The 21,097-nt window shown below is 42.2% G+C and overlaps 1 protein-coding gene across 1 annotated transcript in view; it reads left to right on the forward strand.

The window, feature by feature from the left end:
* Positions 1 to 18,797, forward strand: part of SGPP1 (sphingosine-1-phosphate phosphatase 1) — a 34,416-nt gene extending 15,619 nt beyond the window's left edge. The window contains exons 2-3 of the mRNA XM_066629639.1: positions 6,441 to 6,530; positions 13,523 to 18,797. Of these exons, the coding sequence (XP_066485736.1) occupies positions 6,441 to 6,530; positions 13,523 to 14,074 (642 nt within the window). The 3' untranslated portion in view covers positions 14,075 to 18,797. The remainder of the gene's footprint in view (positions 1 to 6,440; positions 6,531 to 13,522) is intronic.
* Positions 18,798 to 21,097: the final 2,300 nt, after the last annotated feature.

Consider the following 21,097-nt stretch of genomic DNA (forward strand, 5'->3'; position numbering starts at 1 on the left):
ACTGGCAGAATGGGCAGCAAAATGGCAGATGCGCTTCAATGTCAGCAAGTGTAAAGTCATGCACATTGGGGCAAAAAATCAAAACTTTAGCTATAGGCTGATGGGTTCTGAGCTGTCTGTGACAGATCAGGAGAGAGATCTTGGGGTGGTGGTGGACAGGTCGATGAAAGTGTCGACCCAATGTGCGGCGGCAGTGAAGAAGGCCAATTCTATGCTTGGGATCATTAGGAAGGGTATTGAGAACAAAACGGTTAGTATTATAATGCCGTTGTACAAATCTATGGTAAGGCCACACCTGGAGTATTGTGTCCAGTTCTGGTCGCCGCATCTCAAAAAAGACATAGTGGAAATGGAAAAGGTGCAAAAGAGAGCGACTAAGCTGATTACGGGGCTGGGGCACCTTCCTTATGAGGAAAGGCTACGGCGTTTGGGCCTCTTCAGCCTAGAAAAGAGACGCTTGAGGGGGGACATGATTGAGACATACAAAATTATGCAGGGGATGGACAGAGTGGATAGGGAGATGCTCTTTACACTCTCACATAATACCAGAACCAGGGGACATCCACTAAAATCCACTTTACCACTTTTTCCGAGTGGTAAAGACCAGAAGTGATTGTGAGGAGCTCCAGAAGGATCTCTCCAGACTGGCAGAATGGGCAGCAAAATGGCAGATGCGCTTCAATGTCAGTAAGTGTAAAGTCATGCACATTGGGGCAAAAAATCAAAACTTTAGATATAGGCTGATGGGTTCTGAGCTGTCTGTGACAGATCAGGAGAGAGATCTTGGGGTGGTGGTGGACAGGTCGATGAAAGTGTCGACCCAATGTGCGGCGGCAGTGAAGAAGGCCAATTCTATGCTTGGGATCATTAGGAAGGGTATTGAGAACAAAACGGTTAGTATTATAATGCCGTTGTACAAATCTATGGTAAGGCCACACCTGGAGTATTGTGTCCAGTTCTGGTCGCCGCATCTCAAAAAAGACATAGTGGAAATGGAAAAGGTGCAAAAGAGAGCGACTAAGCTGATTACGGGGCTGGGGCACCTTCCTTATGAGGAAAGGCTACGGCGTTTGGGCCTCTTCAGCCTAGAAAAGAGACGCTTGAGGGGGGACATGATTGAGACATACAAAATTATGCAGGGGATGGACAGAGTGGATAGGGAGATGCTCTTTACACTCTCACATAATACCAGAACCAGGGGACATCCACTAAAATTGAGTGTTGGGCGGGTTAGGACAGACAAAAGAAAATATTTCTTTACTCAGCTTGTGGTCGGTCTGTGGAACTCCTTGCCACAGGATGTGGTGCTGGCGTCTAGCCTAGACGCCTTTAAAAGGGGATTGGACGAGTTTCTGGAGGAAAAATCCATTATGGGGTACAAGCCATGATGTGTATGTTCTTATGTTCTTAAAATTGAGTGTTGGGCAGGTTAGGACAGACAAAAGAAAATATTTCTTTACTCAGCGCGTGGTCGGTCTGTGGAACTCCTTGCCACAGGATGTGGTGCTGGCGTCTAGCCTAGACGCCTTTAAAAGGGGATTGGACGAATTTCTGGAGGAAAAATCCATTATGGGGTACAAGCCATGATGTGTATGCACAACCTCCTGATTTTAGGAATGGGTTAAGTCAGAATGCCAGATGTAGGGGAGAGCACCAGGATGAGGTCTCTTGTTATCTGGTGTGCTCCCTGGGGCATTTGGTGGGCCGCTGTGAGATACAGGAAGCTGGACTAGATGGGCCTATGGCCTGATCCAGTGGGGCTGTTCTTATGTTCTAACCCAATTATCATGTGGGCCACCCTTTCAGCAGTGTCACCTCAGCATTGCTCAGCAGTTGAGAGCCTGAGGGCCAGATAAAAAGCTTCTGCGGGCTGTATCCGGCCCCCCGGGCCTTATGTTTGACACTCCTGATTTATCAGATGTGAGATGGCTAATGCTGCTGTGTTGTGCTGCTTCTCCAATGTAGTGGTGTTCACCTTATGCTAATTTCTGTGGGAGAGATGCTAATTGACCTTACCTTGACCTGTTTCCAGTATGGCTTGTTTCTATGCTCTCTTGTGAACCACTCACACAAGTCTCTTTTGCTTTCAGTGAACTCACATGCACATGTCTGTTTTGCTGTCAGTGTCTCACTAACACTGCAAATCTGGTCTTGTGGTTTTCTGCAATAAATATCTATGTTGCTCTCAGTGTGCTCAGCAGGGTTCTTCCCTATGCTCTCAAGCAGTCCAGTGCTGCAAATTGAGCCTTCTGTGCGACATTAATATGCTGCTGTACTGCTTGTCCAATGTAGTGCTGTCTGTCTTAGGCAGCTGTGTGTTTGGCAGCTTTTAAAAATCACATAGTTTTGCAAATAATAAATTTAATTAATTAATTAAATTGGGGGGGGGAATTTTAGTTTGTCCCGGATGACAGATGGCCTAGGTACACCACTGTAGCTCACATCAGTTCTTCACAGCTGCCAGACACCAGTTTAGCACAGCCATCCTAGTACCAGATAGAAATGACATGTTGAATTGGGTGCCACCAGCTCGGTTTTAGCTTTCTATTATGGGAAAATTTTCATTGGGGATTGGCCAATACGTGATGCTTAAGCCCTTTTCCTAAGCCATTTTTAACCTATTGTTTCTCAGCCAAAATAAACCCAGATATGAGAAAAATAATGAAGGGTGGTATTTACAGGGCTTAATTGATGAAGTTTGTGTGCTTAATCCTTCCAGTACTGACCACGCCTTTCTACAAGTGCCTCTTTTGAACTCGTGTTACCTCAGCAAACGAAGGTTAAGAACGTGCATTTGCCAAGTTGGCATTTATTTCTGCTTGTGGAGATTCCTAGGCCCCCTTGCAGACTGCAGCTCCCAGAATTCCTAGGGGAAATGAATTAAGCTAGTGTAAGTACGTTGTGTAGATGTGGTGTACAAGGGTCACCAGATGTATATTGATTGGGTGTAACTAAGTAGCAGGTCCTTTCCATGTTCAAGATGGCTATTTTGTTTTAAGTGATGTATCATACTATAAAAATCACTTTACATGAGTAAAACAAAAATGGAACACCACAGCAAATTGTTGGAGCTGCGTTTATTAGCGTATCAATTTGTAGAGGAAAATATTCTGTACAAACTGTAGTTCTGAAGAGCCAGCATTTACTTTAGATGGTAAAGGAAATGAAAGTAAGGTCTGGCATCCTGCCATGTGTCTTGTGACTGCCTCCCTTTTATGGCTTTGTAGCACACTGTAGCAAGCTTTGAAAGAGAGTTCCAGTCTTGTACAGAGCAGCATTTTGCAGTGTTTTGCTGAAAAGCATTTTTTCTCTCTGTTTAGATACCGTATAGTAGGAGTTTGAGGACTTTATTTGAAAGGTATTTTTCAAAGTTCTGAGCCCCTCCTCCTCATCTCTTCTGTTTTGGAACCCTTAGTAATGAACATCAGCAAAGATTTTTGTAATGAATTTGGAACTGTGTAAGATTTCTCCAATGCTCCTGGAAGAATAGCTCAACTGGGTAAAATAAAGATTGATTGATAAGCAGTCATTTTACAGCAAACTGGCTAAGAAAAAAGAGTTGGAGTTAACAGAACAGTGTTGTGCTGCAGCCAAAGTAAAAGTTTAGTCTTCAGACAGAGGTGGAACACTGGCAAAATGAGATATAACTGTGCCTTTTAGATTAGGAAGTTCTATATTCTGGACACAAGAGAAATTGTGTTTCAAGATGAAATGTTTTATAGAAGGACCTTATCAACTGTTGCCTTTGGTTGCGTAAATGAGATCCCTTCCATACATTACATTTTAGGTGTCCATGGACATGAAAAACACTCTCTAGTAACCAACATGTGTATCCAACAGACATGCTCATAGGGGTTAGGATTGGCTGTGGTTCCATATTGAGTGTATACTTGGTGGCAAATCTGGATTTACCCTGTTTAATGTGTAAAAGGGGCCTAGATGGTAGCATTAATTGGTGGTGCAGGTTGGTGTTCTATAATTATGCTTGCTTTGCAGTACTATACAGTACTGAGAAGTTTCATTAATTTTATCTTTTCTGACTATAAAGTCATAGCACAATAATATTGAAATAAATTAATTACCCTGTGGTTGTTACGTTGCTGGAGAATTTTCCTAAAGTCATTATCCAGATATTTGATACTTTTCAGTAGTGCTAAAAATTCTTGGAAATTGTTCTGACACATGTCAAGTATAAATGTGGGTGCACTAAATAAATGCACTGCATTTTGTGATTACATGACAACTATTTTGTTGATGTAAATTATCCTGAAAAGATTTCAGCATGTGTCAGGAAGGTGTCTAGTGTGTACACATTAACTATTTGTTTATAGTCGGCCTGCATCTTGCACAAGGGTATCATTCCAGTGTCAGTGCGTAAAGCTATAATCGTGTATATTCAAAATTGTCTTGGAAATCCCTGACACCCAAAATACTGCCTCTTTACAAATGACAAAACACAGGCAGGAATTGAGGCAGAATAGCAGCTTCTTTCTCTACTCTCAGGCTCCCTCCAGGGCATGTATTTAGTAAGCAGAATGGTGGGTGGAATTAGTATTTGAACTTCTGGTTTTATGTCTTTCATTTGCTGACCACATCAAGTTGATTTTACTCAACTCTGTCATGTGCAAGACTGGGCTGACTATATTTATTTGTGTTAGGATATTTTAACCCCAGTTTTCAACTTAAAAGGTCCTCCAGAGGGTTTAAAAAAATAAAAATGACTAAACATGCACTCCTTCTCCTTAATACTTGTATCTCTTGATGAAGGAGGATATTATGGTTGCAGATGGGCAGGGTGCTTGGAGGGGAGAGGCCAGGTGCCTGCTGGTTCCAGCCAGGTTGTATGAACTGCATCTAATCCATTCTTTTGTACAGTTAAATGCTTCCACCGTACAACATCTGCTGTCAGTGTAACCAAACAGGTGCAATGTTAGGAAAGCAAAAGTTAGTTCTTGTGTGTTAGTTTGTGGTGAAATTGGATTCCTGTCAATATTGTGGTAACTAGTAACTTGTGGGGTTTTTTGTTTTTTTTTTTTTGGAAGGCTGTGTTAATTGCTTTGATTGGGTGATATATATGGAATAGGTCAAATAGGTTAATTATCCAGAAAGTATTTTCTTTTTACATATATATCAGTTTTGAAGTATATTGCTTTTAAGTTGCTAGTGTCATAGTTTTACACAGTGACTAAATGAGAGCAAGTTGTGTCTTCTGTATACTGTTATCAGCTGTACATAATTTTTTGCGCTTGAAGGGTTACCAGCAATATACAAAATGGTTTTGTTCTGTTCTTTTGCTTAAGAAAGGAGCTGTATCAGTGTAGCTAAAAGAACACCATTTGCTCTCAGCATTCCAATTCTCCTTTGTCTGTCCCTAGATCATTGTGGATGTGGTACCTATAGGCAAAACCCTGATCTATTTTAAATCCTTTCTACTTTTAACCCCTTTTACTTTATTTGCCATATTTCTGTCTCATTCTTTCACCAATGAGCTCAGCATATGAGTGCATATTTATTCTCACCACAGGCCTGCTTTGTTGGTAGGCAAGTCCCTAAGTCCACCAGTAGCTGAATGGCTGTGAGTGAGAATGTGTATTTGGGTTTTCCACATCTAAGCCAGACATCCGCTTCAGAATAAATGCCCTGCCTTGCAGATAATGTTGCTAGTCATTCAACCATAGTTAAGTGATCGGGATAGGCTTTCTCTTTCCCTGTCTCCTGTGGGAATTTTCCCCTCCATTCTTGTGTTTGTAAACCATAGTTTTAAATCTATGCTTAATAATTAACTGTACTTGGCACTGGTGTGTCTGTTTTGCTAAGGACTTCTTCCTTCCATGTGTCTGCTTAGAGATGCTGCTGTCTGAAGCTTGGTGAATGACAGAGTTTATCTCTTCGTTGTGGCATCACTGTTGTGGAATACTCTCCTTACGGAGGCCTGTCACCACTGCTTACTTTTCAACAGATGGTGAAGACAGGCCTCTGCAGAGGGCCTTTGCTAGTGGTGGAATGCATACTGTCAAAGGGCCTTGTTGCAAATGTTTGTTTTTTTTTTGAGGTTAGCTGCATTTTAATCAATCTTGTTTTCTACTGTGCTTTACATTTGCTTTGGGTTGTTGTAAGCTGCCTTGTTTTCTTCATAAGAAAGGCATTATATAAATATTTTAAAGATATAAATAATGTGCCATGATCAATGTTGATGGGGTGGGAAATAGCATGCTTCCTCTCAGGGAGAGAGGGAGCATGCTAACCCATGGCCCATTCTTGATCTTTTAACCATCAGCACAATGCTCATGTTTAGATTTTCATTTTAATTGATGATAGAATTAACCTAATAAAGATGCATTGTAAGATCCATACTGACACAATTTATTTCATTGAAAATGACTTAATGTTTTCATTTCAGACTAGTCCAATGTAATTTCTCTTTCTCCTCCCTTACCCAGTATCCTTTGATGTATGGACTGATTCTTGCAGTTTGTTGGTGTTCTCTGGTTTGCTGTAGCCGAATATACATGGGAATGCATTCAATTTTGGTAAGTAGAATATCACAAATAACTTTTTTTTAAAAGTACCTTTGAGTACCATCAGCCTTGATACTGACTTTCAGATTTGACTTTCTAAAATATATAAGACCTCATTACCTTTCCAAGTTCCATTGAATGCAGTTACCTCCATTCTTTAATGTTATGGAAACCTAAAATAAGTCCCAAGTGCTCTTACCTGTGTAATTAACCCCACTGTGTAGGGATCAGTGCCAGTCTGACCCCTCAAAGAAGATCAAGGGATAGGGTGAGAATAGTACCTGTGGCATTAGAATTTGTCAGCAGACCATGCTGTTTCTGAGCCATCATGTTTCCATTATACCTGCTCATGCTTTTTGCAGTTGTACAACAGCTAATGTAGGGTCTGAATAGCCTGCAAAAAGAAATTTGGATAACCTAGGGAGGAATCAATATGGACCTTCTTCTATAACTCCTGCTGTTGCTGTAGTGACTATATGTGCTCCTTTCTAAGGGCCCAGTCCAATCCAACTTTCCAGCTCTGATGTTGCCATGCCAGTGGGGCATGTACTGAATCCTGTGGTGTTGGTGGTGAGAACAGTCACAGGGGCCTCCTCAAGATAAGGGAATATTTGTTCCCTTACCTCAGGGCTGCCTTGTGGCTGCATCAGCACTAGTAAAAGATTAATTGGTTACTCTGATTCATTTTATATCAATGTCAACATTTTGAGTCTCCCATCATTTTGAAATAATGTTGTGGTAGGACAATTACTGCATCCCCACTGTATAACTATTAACCTTGCTGAAGGTAGTATGTCACTGGTCCAGCATGAATTTCTGGTGACAGTCTCGTAAGCTTCTTAAGAAACTTCTTAAGAGACTTGAAACTGAAGAAGAAAAAAGAGCAACCAGTAATGTTCTGCATTAAATCCTTCAAAGCTGGACAGAACACTTGTGTGTAAAAGTATTCCCACTGACCATTTGTTTAAAATGTTGTTGGTTACATTCCTTCCTAGAACTTGAAGAATTGTTCATATATATTCTAAGCAGCTGACTAAAACACATAGTTTTCAGAATAGTGGATGAATTAAAAGTTATATTATGGACATAGATATGTTTTTTCTTAATATTCTGCCCCTGTTTTCTTCTGCCTCTGCCCCCTCCCCTTCCTCTGATGTCTTTCCTGTAACTTTTTTTTGACTGTGGGCCCCTTGGGACAGTTGTGATGAATGTCCTGGTTTTTCATCTATTTTTCTATATTTTTAGACACTTTTAACTCCCCAGAAGCTCCTGTGCAGATTCAGCAGCCTAAACAGCTGCTGGGGCATCCTTTGCAAGCAGTCTGTATCTGGAAACTCCAGTGTCTCCCAAAAATGTGCTGACTGTGGATTTGGCTTATTTTCGTGTATATACACCCTCCAAGATTGGCATGCACTTAGTGATTGGACAGCCAGACCTGTCCATCTAGGTCAAGGGGGTGGGATAAAGTGACCAGGTTGGTTCCACTCCTCCAACCAGAAACTTGATGACAATATCAAAGCAAAACTATATTTCCCAGCCTGCAGAAATTGTTGGTTGTTCCCTGCCAACTGCCTGAGTGAGCCATTTGTTGGAAGCTCAGAGAGGAGCACTCTTAAAAGCACAGTGACTGGGGATTTCATGAGCCATACGTACTTTAAGCAAGGGACCGTATTAGCTAGATTGCTATGAGGAAGGTTTCATTGCTTTGTCTGCTAAGTTACTCTAGCCAGCTTGCTAACATCCTCCAACCCCCTTTGGGAGAGTTGGGGGTTGAGAGTTTGAATAGTAGCCCAGCTCCATTGCAGGGCATTACTAACTATTGCATCCATTTGATGAACACTTTATGCTTTCCAGGCAAGCTCAGATATTTCTCATCAGACTGCTTATACTTTTACTACCCACCTTTCTTTCCCCATATTGATTAATTCCCTTTTTGTTGGACATTTAATAAACTAGTTACATTTTGTCCCTTTGTTTGCCTGGTCCATTTTCATGGGTAATCCGGTGGATTGTCATGTTTCTTCAACCTGCAGGTGCTACTGTAGGTTTGATTTTGAATAAGAATTCCTGGAGTTCAGTGCATCCCTGGGAGGAGCTTTCTCCCATGTCAGGTTTTTGGCATCCCAGGCTTGTTATTAGCCAGGATGTGGCAGGAGGTTCTAATATCTGGGCCTGGTGTGAAGCAATCAGCAAGGCAGCACTGCTGATGCAATCAGCAGCACCTGTTGCAGGTGGGAGTCATGTGACTCTGGGAAGATGTGTGCAGAGTCATGTAGGCTATGGTGGAGTGGTGCAATGCACCACTGGACAGCCAATCAGAGGGGTCACAAAACTGTCTTGTGACTATGAGGTTGCCCTACTCTGATTGGCTGGCCCCAGTATATATGGGGCAAGCACAGACACCAAGGTGTGGGTTGTTGTGGTGGAGTTTCTGCGTGCCGTGCTGCTGGTTTATGTACTGATTTTGGACTGCCTTCTCGTGACTGACCTACTGTATCCCTGACTTCTGGATTGTTTGACTGACTACTCTTCTGCCTGCTCCTTTTACCAATACATGCTTCTGCAACAAACAAGCCTGTGTCAGCTTCTTTGGCTCTGTTTGGGATCGCCTGCTTCTTGTGTTGTCTTTCTACGCTCCCGAGCCACTCTGCTATCGGGAAAGGAAGGGCTATCCTCCCCTGCTGACCTGACATCCCAAATGGTGGTCCTCTGCCTGGTCTCCAACTTGGTATGGTGGCAGTGGATACAAACTACCAAGATTTTTTCCCCTGTTCAGCTGCTGGTCCAACAAAGGGATTCCTGTGAGTCAGCTGGTCTTTTCCCAGGAGTCCCCTTGTCTGACAACAGGGAACTGTTTTCACATTTTATGTAAAGCCTATGCATGCAGATGGAGCTATATAAATATTAATGAACATAAGAAGACCCTTACTGGATCAGGCCAATGGTCCATCTAGTCCAGCATCCTGGTTCCCACAGTGGCCCACCCTGAGAAACCCATAAACAAAAGAGAAAGGCATGCTACTAAACCTGGAGGTATCACATAGCCGTCATGGCTAGACTTGTCCTCTGTGACTTTGTCCAGTACCATTTTTAAAGCAGTCCAAGTTAGTGGCCATCACCACATCTTGTGGCAATGAATTCTGCAGACTAATTACATGCTGTGTGAAGAAGTACTTGCTTGTGTCCATCCTAAATCTTATGAAAGGTGATTTCATTGCTTCTCAGGTTCTAGGATTGTGGGAGAAGAAGAAAAACTTCACTGTCTCCCCATCATGAATAATTTCATAAATCTCATTCATGCCACAGGCTTCTTTTTGCTAAATGAAAAATCCCTCAGCATTTCATAGTAAAGAACATGCTCAAATTGTCTGATCATTTTGGTTGTCATCTTTTGCACCTTTTCCAGTTTATCCTTTTAAGGTATGAGAATCCTTCTATTCTCCAAACTATGCAGTATTCCAAAGTTGGCCACATCTTAGACTGATCCTGTAAGTAGACAATAGGATACGTCTTAGGTAGCATGACTACAATGATGTTTATGTTACTTATCTTCCCCAGCTCTGCTGTCCTAGAGAAGCTCCCCAAGCCTCTCCTGAGGATCTTGAATAGCATGAGACAAAGGAAATATTTGGAAGGAAGGAAATATTTGGAAATATTTGGAAATAAAAGGAAGACAAAGGAATTACTTTACCTAGCAAGTAATTAATCTGTGAAACTCCTTGCCGAAAGATGTGGTGATGGCACTTGGCCCTAGATACCTTTAAAGGGGGATTGGACAGATTTCTGGTGAAAATGTCCATCACAGCTTACAAGCCATGATGACTATATGCAACCTCCATGTTTTAGAGGTAGCCAATCTCTGAATGCCAGATATAAGGGAGTTGCAACAGGATACAGGTCTCTTGTGGTCTTGAATGCTCCCTGAGGCATCTGGTGGGCCACTGTGAGATTCAGAAGCCGACAAGATGGGCTCTTGGCCTGATCTAGCAGGGCTCTTCTTATATGATAAATTGTTGAAAACAGTTTGTGGGGGTTGTAACACAGATGGTAGCTGAGCTGCAGCTCTCTTTCTGCTCAGTTCAGTTTTGTTTGTCATGGTTTGTCTGTATTCCTTGCCCAGTTCATGCTTTTTGCATAATGGTTACAAACTTTGGGCTATTTCCCATGCATTTCTGCCACCCCAGTCCTTGAATTTGTGCTTTCCTTTGTTCATATGTAGAAACTAGCATGTGAATCAGAAGCACTTTTGCAAGTTTGCAGTGATTTCTGCAGTTGCACCAGTCACAGGAACTGACTAGTATGCCTGTGTTTCTGAATCATATGCTGATAAGTACCAGCCTGAAAAAGGTCATGTAGCAGGCCAATTTGTGTGCTGGCCCTTTGATTTGTGTCTCTGCCAAACAGATAACTTTACACATCTGACAAGAACAAGGTACGTAATACAGTATATCCCTTCCCTCCCCCAGCACATTAGTTTTTTTTAGTGCAAACATAATTTTGTTGGAGTGTAGTGAAATGCAGAACATTGGAAAAGTTTGCAAAGCTGCAGTTTCTGAACACTTTTATCATCTCTAGTTCTTTGTCATAAATGCAGCTACTGTAGTGTGCTGTAGTAGTTAGCTTGCTTGTCTCACACCAGGACAACTTGGGTTAAATCCTCACAGTCACAAAGCTTTCTGGGTGACCTTGGGCCAGCTGCACACTCTGAGCCTTATCTACCTTGCAGAGTTCTTGTGAGGATAAAATGGGAGGAGATCTTGTATACTGCTCTGAGCGCTTAAGAGAAAGGGAGGGATAAAAATATAATTGAAGGTGTTGTGGTAATTTTATAGTGAAGGAGACTTAAAAGTAAACTGTATGTTAGACACACATGCATATAACCAAAGATGGAGAGCTTCAGGCTGCCACCTTGAAAGGGACTATGAATCCCCTCTGGGAAGGGGATGGCGTCTTCAGAGATCTCATGTTGCGGAGCCTTGCATTAAATGTGCCCCCAGCGTAGAGACTGTTACATTGCACTTACAGCAGAAAATGAGTATAATTTTTTTAAAGCCTGTTCTGAAGAACCAGAAAAGCTTCTCTGTCAGGAGAAGCAGCATGTGTTCCTTTCTGTGTTTCTGCCTAGGCATAGACAATATTCTTCTGAAGTACAGTTTTTGTCTTGCACTGCACAGAATTCCTGTTCAAGTCGTCAACTAATTTATCTCTGCTACAAGCTATTTTGCCTTGTTCAGTTAGGGAGAAAGATTCCAAAACTATGGACATACATTTTTTCTACTAATATTAGATTCCTTCCTTTGTTCTTCTAGTGCAGGGATGTCAAACAAAAGGCCCGGGGGCTGGATGTGGCCCCTGGAAGCTTTTTATCTGGCCCTCAGGCTCTTTGCTGTGGTGTTACCGCTGAAATGGCAACCAACATGAAAATTGGACTTTCCCAAATCTTGAAATACGATCAAGATTTGTGTATTTTCTCTTCTGTCATTTGCAGTCAATGAGTTTCTATATGAGAACAAGGTCTGATTTCTGGACATTAGCTGCTTAATGATGTCACTTTCTGCTTAATGACATCACTTCCGGCCCTCAGAAGGAGCCCTGAATGCTAACTTAGGCCCTCTGTATGAAACAGGTTTGACACCCCTGTTCTAGTGGATGGAGCCATGAGGTGTCAGGAAGGGTGTGGGGAAGGGTTTACTCAGATTTTTTGTAAAGTTTATTTTTTAAAGCATCGCTGGGTTTATCTTCATGCTGTACTTTAAAAGTACTTGTATAGCTTTACAGGCAGAAAAGCAGCAAGACAACATAGTTTGTAGACAGGTCTTGGTTTTTAGTCTATCCACAACACTGACAGAGTACTTGGCAGCCACTCTCTGAGGTTCATCACTTTGGAAGGAAAAATTTGGTCCTGCTTCTTCCCTGTTCTCCATCTAGTGCCCAGGCTCCTTGCTGGTTTCCTTCCTCAGACGTACAGTGCTCTGTAGCGTGTTTTGCACGCTAGCACAATTGTGTGGATTAAGTGAAACACACAAAAAATAAAACAGTACTACAATAATGCAACCTCAGGAAAGAAGACCTTGGAAGGATGTGCCTCAAGGACATTCTGATAAGCCAGTCATGAAGCAGTGGAAGGAACTGCATATTATAATCAGAAAACATAGGACTTTGAAGATTCTCAGGGCTTGCACAGACTCTACATTTTCAGAGAATTTAAAATGCACTTGTCAAAATATGGTATACGCAATTATATATAATATATGTATCATTTGAGATGACAACTGACACCAACAAACTACATTATTTTTGTAATGTCTGGATAGTACCTTCTAATATCCGAAACCTTCCCTCAGGAAAGGAACCTGCTATCCTGAGTTAAGTGTGTGTTTTGTTTTTATTTTCATGAGTAAAGTGGTCATCTATTAACATCACAAAAACACTTTTCTGCCTTTCCCCTGTTTTATCTCTTGTGCTGTTGTGACTATCCACTTCCTGATGCCCCAAATCAGGGTTCTACTGTGTCTGGCTAGCTGTGGGTGGGCTTGAAAGGGATCATACTCATGGGCTAAAACCAATCCTAATACGTAGATTCCCACCACCCCCTTTCTGCCAGTCCTCCAGCTGGGGGAACTAGAAGAGAGGACCCAAAATAATCTCATCTCTCCACCAGTGAACGTGGCTGTAGCCAATTCACAATTTATTAATCCAACAGTCTGGCTCTGAAAGGCCAACACAATTTTGATAGCCAGGCATTCCCCAAAAGGACTATCCCACTGAACAGCTGACTCCCCCAGTACTGGAAGATGTTGGCTTCTAGCAGTAGATGGATTCAAAACACCGCAAAAAGGAGTCCTGGGTTCTTCACATGTGCCTATGTAGTTTTGTAGCTATTTTTAAAAGTTATTCGGTGTGTGTGGCTGGGTGTATGTGGAAAAACTCATTTCAGGTTGCTCAAAGCTGTTATTTCAATAATGCACTGTATTAATATTTTTTCTTTTCTTTTTTTGCAACAGGATGTTATTGCTGGATTTTTTTATGCTCTTCTCATCTTGGCTGTCTTTTTTCCAGCTGTGGGCCCAGTAGACAGCTTTAACTTAACTTACAAATACTCACCCCTCATTATCATCAGCCTTCATCTTGCCCTGGGGATTTTCTCTTTCACTCTAGACACCTGGAGCACCTCACGAGGGGACACCGCTCAAATCCTGGGATGTGGAGCTGGAGTTGCATGTGGCTGCCATGTAAACTACATGCTGGGTTTAATGCCAGACCCACCACCAGAGGCACTTCCTTTCCTGGCTCCCTCCCTCACTGTGACTCTCTTTGGAAAAGCCATGTTGCGGCTATTGATTGGAGTGGTACTTTTACTACTAACAAAAACAGCCATGAAGAAGCTTACCATCCCACTGGCCTGTAAAATCTTCCGTATACCTTGTGGTGATATCCGACAAGCCCGGCAGCGCATGGAGGTTGAACTGCCTTACCGCTATTGCACCTATGGAATGGTGGGATTTTCACTGGTATTCTTGATTCCTAACCTGTTTTGCACAATAGGACTGTCCTGATACAGATACTAACTTGGTTTGAGGTGGACAGTAAACGTTTGTGAGCAGAGATGCACTGTTTTAGAGATGCAAAGATGCGCTTTAGGTACTATTGCTGTTAAAGCAAAATGTGGAAGGCAAAAGAAGTTTGAGTCTTGGATATTGAGTTTAAGATCTGGTAGCTTTGGGTCCATGAGAAATGCCATATCTAGACTTACTGTTGTAACAAAACGTAAACCGTATGTGTGTATGCATACTATTGCTGCCTCTACTATAAATGTACCTCTCAATTTGGGCATGTTGAAAGCAGGTATGTTTATAATTGATCCAAAAGTTCCATCTGTGATCATTTGAAGCCATTTCATTCTAAGTTATTTGCGTCTTTGGATCCCAAACTGCTAAAATGAAACAGCTTGTTTTCCTTGTACCTCTGCACTCCCACGTTTTATGTAGGAAGAAAGCTATTCTAATGGACCAAAATTCTAATGAGATCTGACTTAGAAAACCATAACTTCTGTTTGAATACAACCCAATTAGACCTAGGTACTGTATTTTTTTGTTTGATAATTGTGCCTTTCTGTTGCTAAATTTAAAAGCACCATATACTGTGATGTGGTGTGTGTTCATATTTATTTATTTGTGTACACACACAAACACACGTTCTATATCCTATAACATTATTTTAAATTTTTACTGAATTAGACAGATATTTTAAAATATAACCACGCAACTAATGAGAATAAAGATATTTTATATTTTAAAAGTATGAACATGGAGTGAGCTGAAATTTATATTGGAATTCACTAGCTGTGAACAGATACTGTATTCTTTTTATAGATATTTCTAAGTGCATTGGATGTTGTTCAAAGAGCATATATTTTTCTGCTGATTATGTTAATTTATAATATAAGCATGCTATGTCCAAAAGTAAGAGTGTGTTAAAAATTACAAACTCAGACCATGCACGTTAACTACAAATTAAGGTAATCTCTTCAAGGTCATTTCAGATTAGTTATCTTCGTAACCATCTTAATAATACTGACTACCCAAAGAAGCATGTACAAATGTATTTTAAGTTGCTTACTTTATTTCCTGAATTGTAAGAGAAGTATAATGCTTGCTTAAGATTGGCTAACCGTCCTGAAGAAGTTGTGCTTCATTGTAATTGAAAACACTCTGTAACTGAACCAAGGAAATCTCTTAGTAGATTTTATACAGTGGTTTAGTTGAGCAGCTTGATCCAGCATAAATTTCTCTGCATCCTGCAGTAGAATTTAACAGTTGGAAAGTTTCCTTGAGTTAAGGGAACATTTGTTCCCTTGCACTGGGGTAAGACCCTGCTACTGCTGTGTGATGACAGTGGCCTCAGCCAGCAGTAATGCTAACACAAGTCCATGTCGTCCTGTGTCATTGGATCAGGCCCGGGAAGGGGAGCAGAATAGAGCAGACACTGGGGCTGCTGATTCCACCCACTCAATCACTGCCCTCCCCGGCCCTGTTCTGCCCCCTCACTGTCCTTCTACTGCCCTTGCGCTGCCCAGCAGGAATTTACCCACTCCAGCACATGTGCTGCTCCCTGTGCTAATGCTAACAGGAAGGCACAGGCCTTCCTGTCAGCAAGCCTAGATGGTGTACTGTCGCAATGTGCTTTAAGACGTGTTTGTGACAGATCATGCCTGCAGAGCAGTCGCTCCGCAGGTATAAAGGTAGGTTGGGATTGTGCCATAAGATTGTGTTGCCTAATGTAACTTGTGAGTTGCATGCAGGTTATAAAAAATGGAGGGGTCGGAACCAGAGTAGTTCTGATACATTGATAATCGGACTGTCTTGTGGCAGAAATCATTAGAGACTAACTGGACATACAACATTTAGAGCTACAAGGAGGAAAACTAAAAACGAGAGTGTTTTTGCTCTCTTATTTATGCCTGACTTTACTAGTCCATACGAGAGCAAAGTTTGGCAAACATCAAATTGAAGAATGCTAGCAAGAAGAAATCTGCCTTGTTTCAAAGATTAAAGATTTCTCAGAAATATGAACAACTTAGTTCAGGCACTGATCAACACTGGTGCTTTTCAAATTTCTGAGAAATCTTTAATCTTTGAAACAAGGCAGATTTCTTCTTGCTAGCATTCTTCATTATTGTTTAGAAGTCAGAATACTGATTTAAATTTTCTTATGACTTGAGTTTCATTTGGGCTCCATAATTTGACATACTCTTGGGCCCCAATTCTACCAACCACCACTACCATCGCCAGTGCAGCTGTGGCAGAAATGTGCACACTGCATCCTGTGGTGACTGGGGGGGGGGGGGTGACTGGAGGCAAATGGGAAGTAAGCAAAATAGTCTTTACTTACCTCTGCATAAGCCCTGGGTCTGCTTATTGGTCTCCTCAAACACCAACTGTTTTGGTGATGTATGTTCAAGAAGGGGAAATGGGCGGGTGGTCTCAGAGTGGGGCTAAGTTCCTGCATGTGGTATTGCTGCTGGATCCTTCCACCCCCTAGTGGCTCCCCCAAAGAACCTGGTCCCTCTCAACTCACTTGTCCCGTGCTGTGCTTTGAAGTAGGTTGCCAGCTGTGGCAGTGGGCTGATGCTATCACTCCCGCCACTGTTTGCAGCAGGCTGTGAATGGCAGTTGCCACCACCATTGCGACTCCAGAATGCACACACTGCCAATATGACCTGTGAAGAAAGTGGAACTCTGTTCTGCTGTCATAACTCAGCGGATAGGATTGGGCCACTAGTATGATCCACAGCTGTGAACCATAATAGGTCATTTTGTCATTGACTCCAGTGAGAAGTGTACTGCAGCGCCAGTCTTTCACTATGTCAGGTGCTGCTGCTATGGTGTTCCATTAAGGAATGGATAATTTGCAGACTTACTGAATTACCAATATTGAACCTTTTTCTGAAGGGGAAAAAATAAATTCTGCTTTGCCTGCCATTGTTCCTTTGTAAATGGGAACGTGGAACTGGATCCTTTAGGTCATTGTGAACTCAGAGGCTCACTTCAGATGAACATTTGCAGACCAACAAACCATGTTTTATTCCCTCTCCTTACAGCTTGGCTGATTCTAGCATCTGCCCCAGTGATATCTAAACCCAGAAGCAGTGGTTTGAGTCCTACCTGCAAATGAGGATGTCAAACCGTAGTTTGTATGCTGTGTGCAAACCGGTTTCCCTTTTTGGATATCACAGGGAATTGTGATTTAACAGACAAAGTCTTCAGTTCAGCCAGATGTGTAAAGGAAGAGTAAAAAGAAGGGTGTGGGTGGGTTATGTAGACACATGATTCGTTCTTGGTCCAACAAGTCAGTTTGTTAGACTGGCACTGTTGCATTTAAACCAGACGAATTCTGTTTCACAGTATGATACACTTAACAGCTTACTAGGAGTGCTGCTTTTTTGGTACGTTGCCTGCTGTAGCAATTAATAAATTATATTTTGGTATGTAAATGTGCTAATCGTGATGTGCTGTTACAAATGTGTCCAAAAATATTGACCTGGATACAAGCTAGTTTGTGAGTCTAGGGAGAGTTATGATTCTTTTTCCTCTTGAACAATCTTTTTTTTATGCATTGGTAGTTTAAAACCAAGAATCCAAATGCAGATTGTGATATGGATCAGGGTGAGTGTCTGCTACTCAAAGAAAAAAGTGAGATGTTCAACAGCTAAGAGCCTAATTAGCTCTTTGGATCTTTGACCACTAGTTGCTTGTAAACTACTAGCTGAATTTGAAATAGCTGCCAAAAGGCAGTTTGCTTAAAAAAATCCAGGATATCTTGATCGGTGCACTTTTTCTTGTGGTTGCTTATGCCACAGACCTATGCATATTTACTTGAGAGTAAATCTTACTGGACTCTTTGGGATGTGTACGATCACACTGGCTGTAGTTTGCTGAATGTGCACTAGAAACGAACAGCTTTGGAAGGTGTTAAATAATTATACTTGTCTCTACATAAACTTGAAAGTTCTCAGCAAGCAGCTTTGAAACAGATAGGCCTTTTCATATATCCCTGGATAGTTATTGCAGTTAGTCCTAAATGAAAGCACAGCAGTGAGGGCAGATAATGTTTATAGGCTCTCTTTTTATATTACGTTTTTCATTTAATGGGTTGGCTTTTCTCTTCTAATCAAGAAAGTTCACATAAATAGTAGAAAGGGAATGGTTGTTGTGAGTGAATAGCTTGCAATCGTCAGTGGAATTTCTTTTTCATTTTGTATTAGCACTTTTCTGACCACAAATGCAGAAAACTATTATGCTGAAAGCTCATTTCATTGTGTGTATGCTAGTATACTGTCATACGATGACTATGTGCCGTCATGGTCTCCAGACTTGCTTTCCTTAATACACTGCATTTTATTCTACTGTTACTCTGTATATGTTTTTTACACTGCCTTTAGTCTCTCTAAATGAGATGGCTCGTCCACATTTTTAATTTGGTCTGTATTCTAAGAATTTTGTTTAGGATGGACTATGCATCTATATAATTTGAAAATAAAATGCTAGAATCCTGTATTTAAGATGCTTGGGTAATTATGATATAAAATGTTTCAATGTAAATGGAGATCATTACAGAAATGCAACAGCTTGCTAACCCAAAGATCTTATGAACATTTGATTTGCAATTCAGTTTTATGGTTATGAATTTTTTTTCATAAATTTTCAGCAACATGTGTTCCCTGAGAGTTTCTGTTGAATAAACTATTGTATCCTATTAAATAAAAAGGTAAAATATAAAACTGAAACGATGAACCTTGGCAGTTAACAAATATAAATACATTTTTGAAGCTTTAAAATGGTGGTAGCTCACTGCTCGTGACAGAGGAAGGTTTGATGCTGCAGTGTGGAATTTTTATTAACGAAGAACCCAATCCTGAGCTCAGCACATCGACTTATCAACGGTGTGGACAGTCGCAAATGTGCCATAAAGCACGTTTGCGAGGATTAGCAGTGGCTGAGTGCCAAAGCTAGCCCAGCATGATCCTGCGCTGGGCCACCTCCTGCAGCGGGCCTGTGTTCTGCTGCCTGGCAGTTGCCTGGACGGCCTGGTGGCAGAGAGGTGAATTAGGGGGGTGGGGGAGGTAGGGAGGAGGCATTCTGGGGTGGGGGGAGGCAGGCGGAGGGCAGGGGGGAGGCGTATTGGGAGGAGGGAGTGGGGCGGGGGGGTGGGACTGGTAGAGCTTGGCTCCACCGTATCCAGGGCACCATCCTGGACCGCGCAGCCCAACACGGGACTCTTCAATTCTGTGTCGGCTTGAGAAGTGCTGCAGAATCGAGTGACCCCATTGCGGGGCTACTTCTCTTATTCAGGGGGATGAAATGGATGGGGTTATAAAATACAGCTCTGCTATTCCTAAAAGGAACAATCCTAAAGTTCCTAAAAAGAACAGTCCACTAGAATCCTCTTGTGCACAGACCCTGTATGAAGTGTAGTTCTTGCAAATGAGAAAACATTCTCATGACAGTGGCCTATCTCACTGTTTAGTGGCACTTACAGCTCAATCCTGAGCTTCCCGGCGCCTGCTGGAGGAGCAGTGCCAAAGTGGCTGCTGCTGTATTTAGCAGGTGCTGGGAAGCAGCCAGAAGTTCTCCTTGGAGGGAAGGGGAGTTTCATCCCCTACCCCTGGGGAAAGCCCCAAACTTTGCAGTGGAGCTTCTCAAGTCTGTGCTGGCTATTTTGCCAGTGCAGACTTGAGAGACTCTGTGTTGGGCCTTCCAGCTCAACACAGAGTTCAGGATACAGCAGAGCAGAGCTCCCTCCTGCTCCCTGCCCTCATTCCACCCTCCCCCCACCCCTCCAGAGGCCATACTGCCACCTGGCGGCAGCATGTCCTCTTCCTGCCAGCGCTGGAGCTCATGCCTGACTTGTGTGGGTTTAACGCCGGCACTCCTTATTCACCAGGTGCTGTAAACATGTTTTACATACTTTACAGCATCCAGCGCTTTTGTTGGTTGAGTTCAGGTTTGGGCCCTTAGTCAACATGTCTCTGTAGAAGAGAACAACTCAAGTTGTTGTAGTGCCTGGAATGGAAAATCCCAAAGGTGCCTCCCTGCTTCCCATTATAAAAAGACCACAAAACAGACTATTTGTTGCCTTTAAATGGCACACTTCATCTGTCACTAGAGCTTACTTTGCCTACTGGTGGAGCACTTCTTGATGAAATGGGGAAAGGACTACTTGTGCAATGGGGATCTCTGCGTGCCCATTTGCTTTGCAGAAAAGATTGGAAATCATCTGTGAACATTGTGCTTAGGATCATGATTGCCTTAAGGAAGAAAGTTAGACTCTTGAAGAAGTGCTATAGGTAATGTCTTAGCGGTGGCTCAGCAGTCCTAGTCAGTTGGAGAAAAAGTAGAAGAGAGCCTTGTGGCACTGTAAAGGCCAATGGACTTGTGGCAGAAGCTTTAGCGCCTGCTTTGCCAATGCATGAAGTGTTACATTCAGTAGGCAGATGGACATACAGAAACATAGGTGGTTTCTTATGCAGGTTTAGCATTTGTACAGACTTGTCATGGATCTACTGTGCCTCTTACATTTTGTGGCTTTTCCCCACCCCATTGTTTACTGGTGTTGGGTTGCTTCCCATTGCCACTCCTACTCTTCCTGGAATTGAAATACTGTTGGACTGGTTTTTTTTTTAACCTAGCAATTTTGCTGGTTCCATTAGTGTTTTCAGTTGAGGGGGTCACCAAGAACACTGGAAATGCCTGTAAAAAGGGTGTGATGGGGCGCTCAGTGGGAGAAGTGGTGGATCATGTCTTTTTTTAAAATTGGAAAGCAACCACCTGTGATAGCAGCAGTACTGGGTGCACTGCTTGCCTTGTCATTTTCTCTCCTGGAATACCCATGATGCTCCAGGGCACTGTAGGAGACAACACCCCATGAAACAACCAGTGTTTTATCAGCCTGATTCATATTTTCCTTAATCATGCCTTACCTGAAGGTCTTTCCTTCTTCTGCTGTTTAGACATGAAGTTTTTTTGGCTCTCTAAAGTGTAGCCTAAAAAAAATTTTTTTTAACAACAGTAGATTTGTAT

This window comes from Tiliqua scincoides, chromosome 1 (genome assembly GCF_035046505.1).
Source record: "Tiliqua scincoides isolate rTilSci1 chromosome 1, rTilSci1.hap2, whole genome shotgun sequence".
Lineage (NCBI taxonomy): Eukaryota > Metazoa > Chordata > Lepidosauria > Squamata > Scincidae > Tiliqua > Tiliqua scincoides.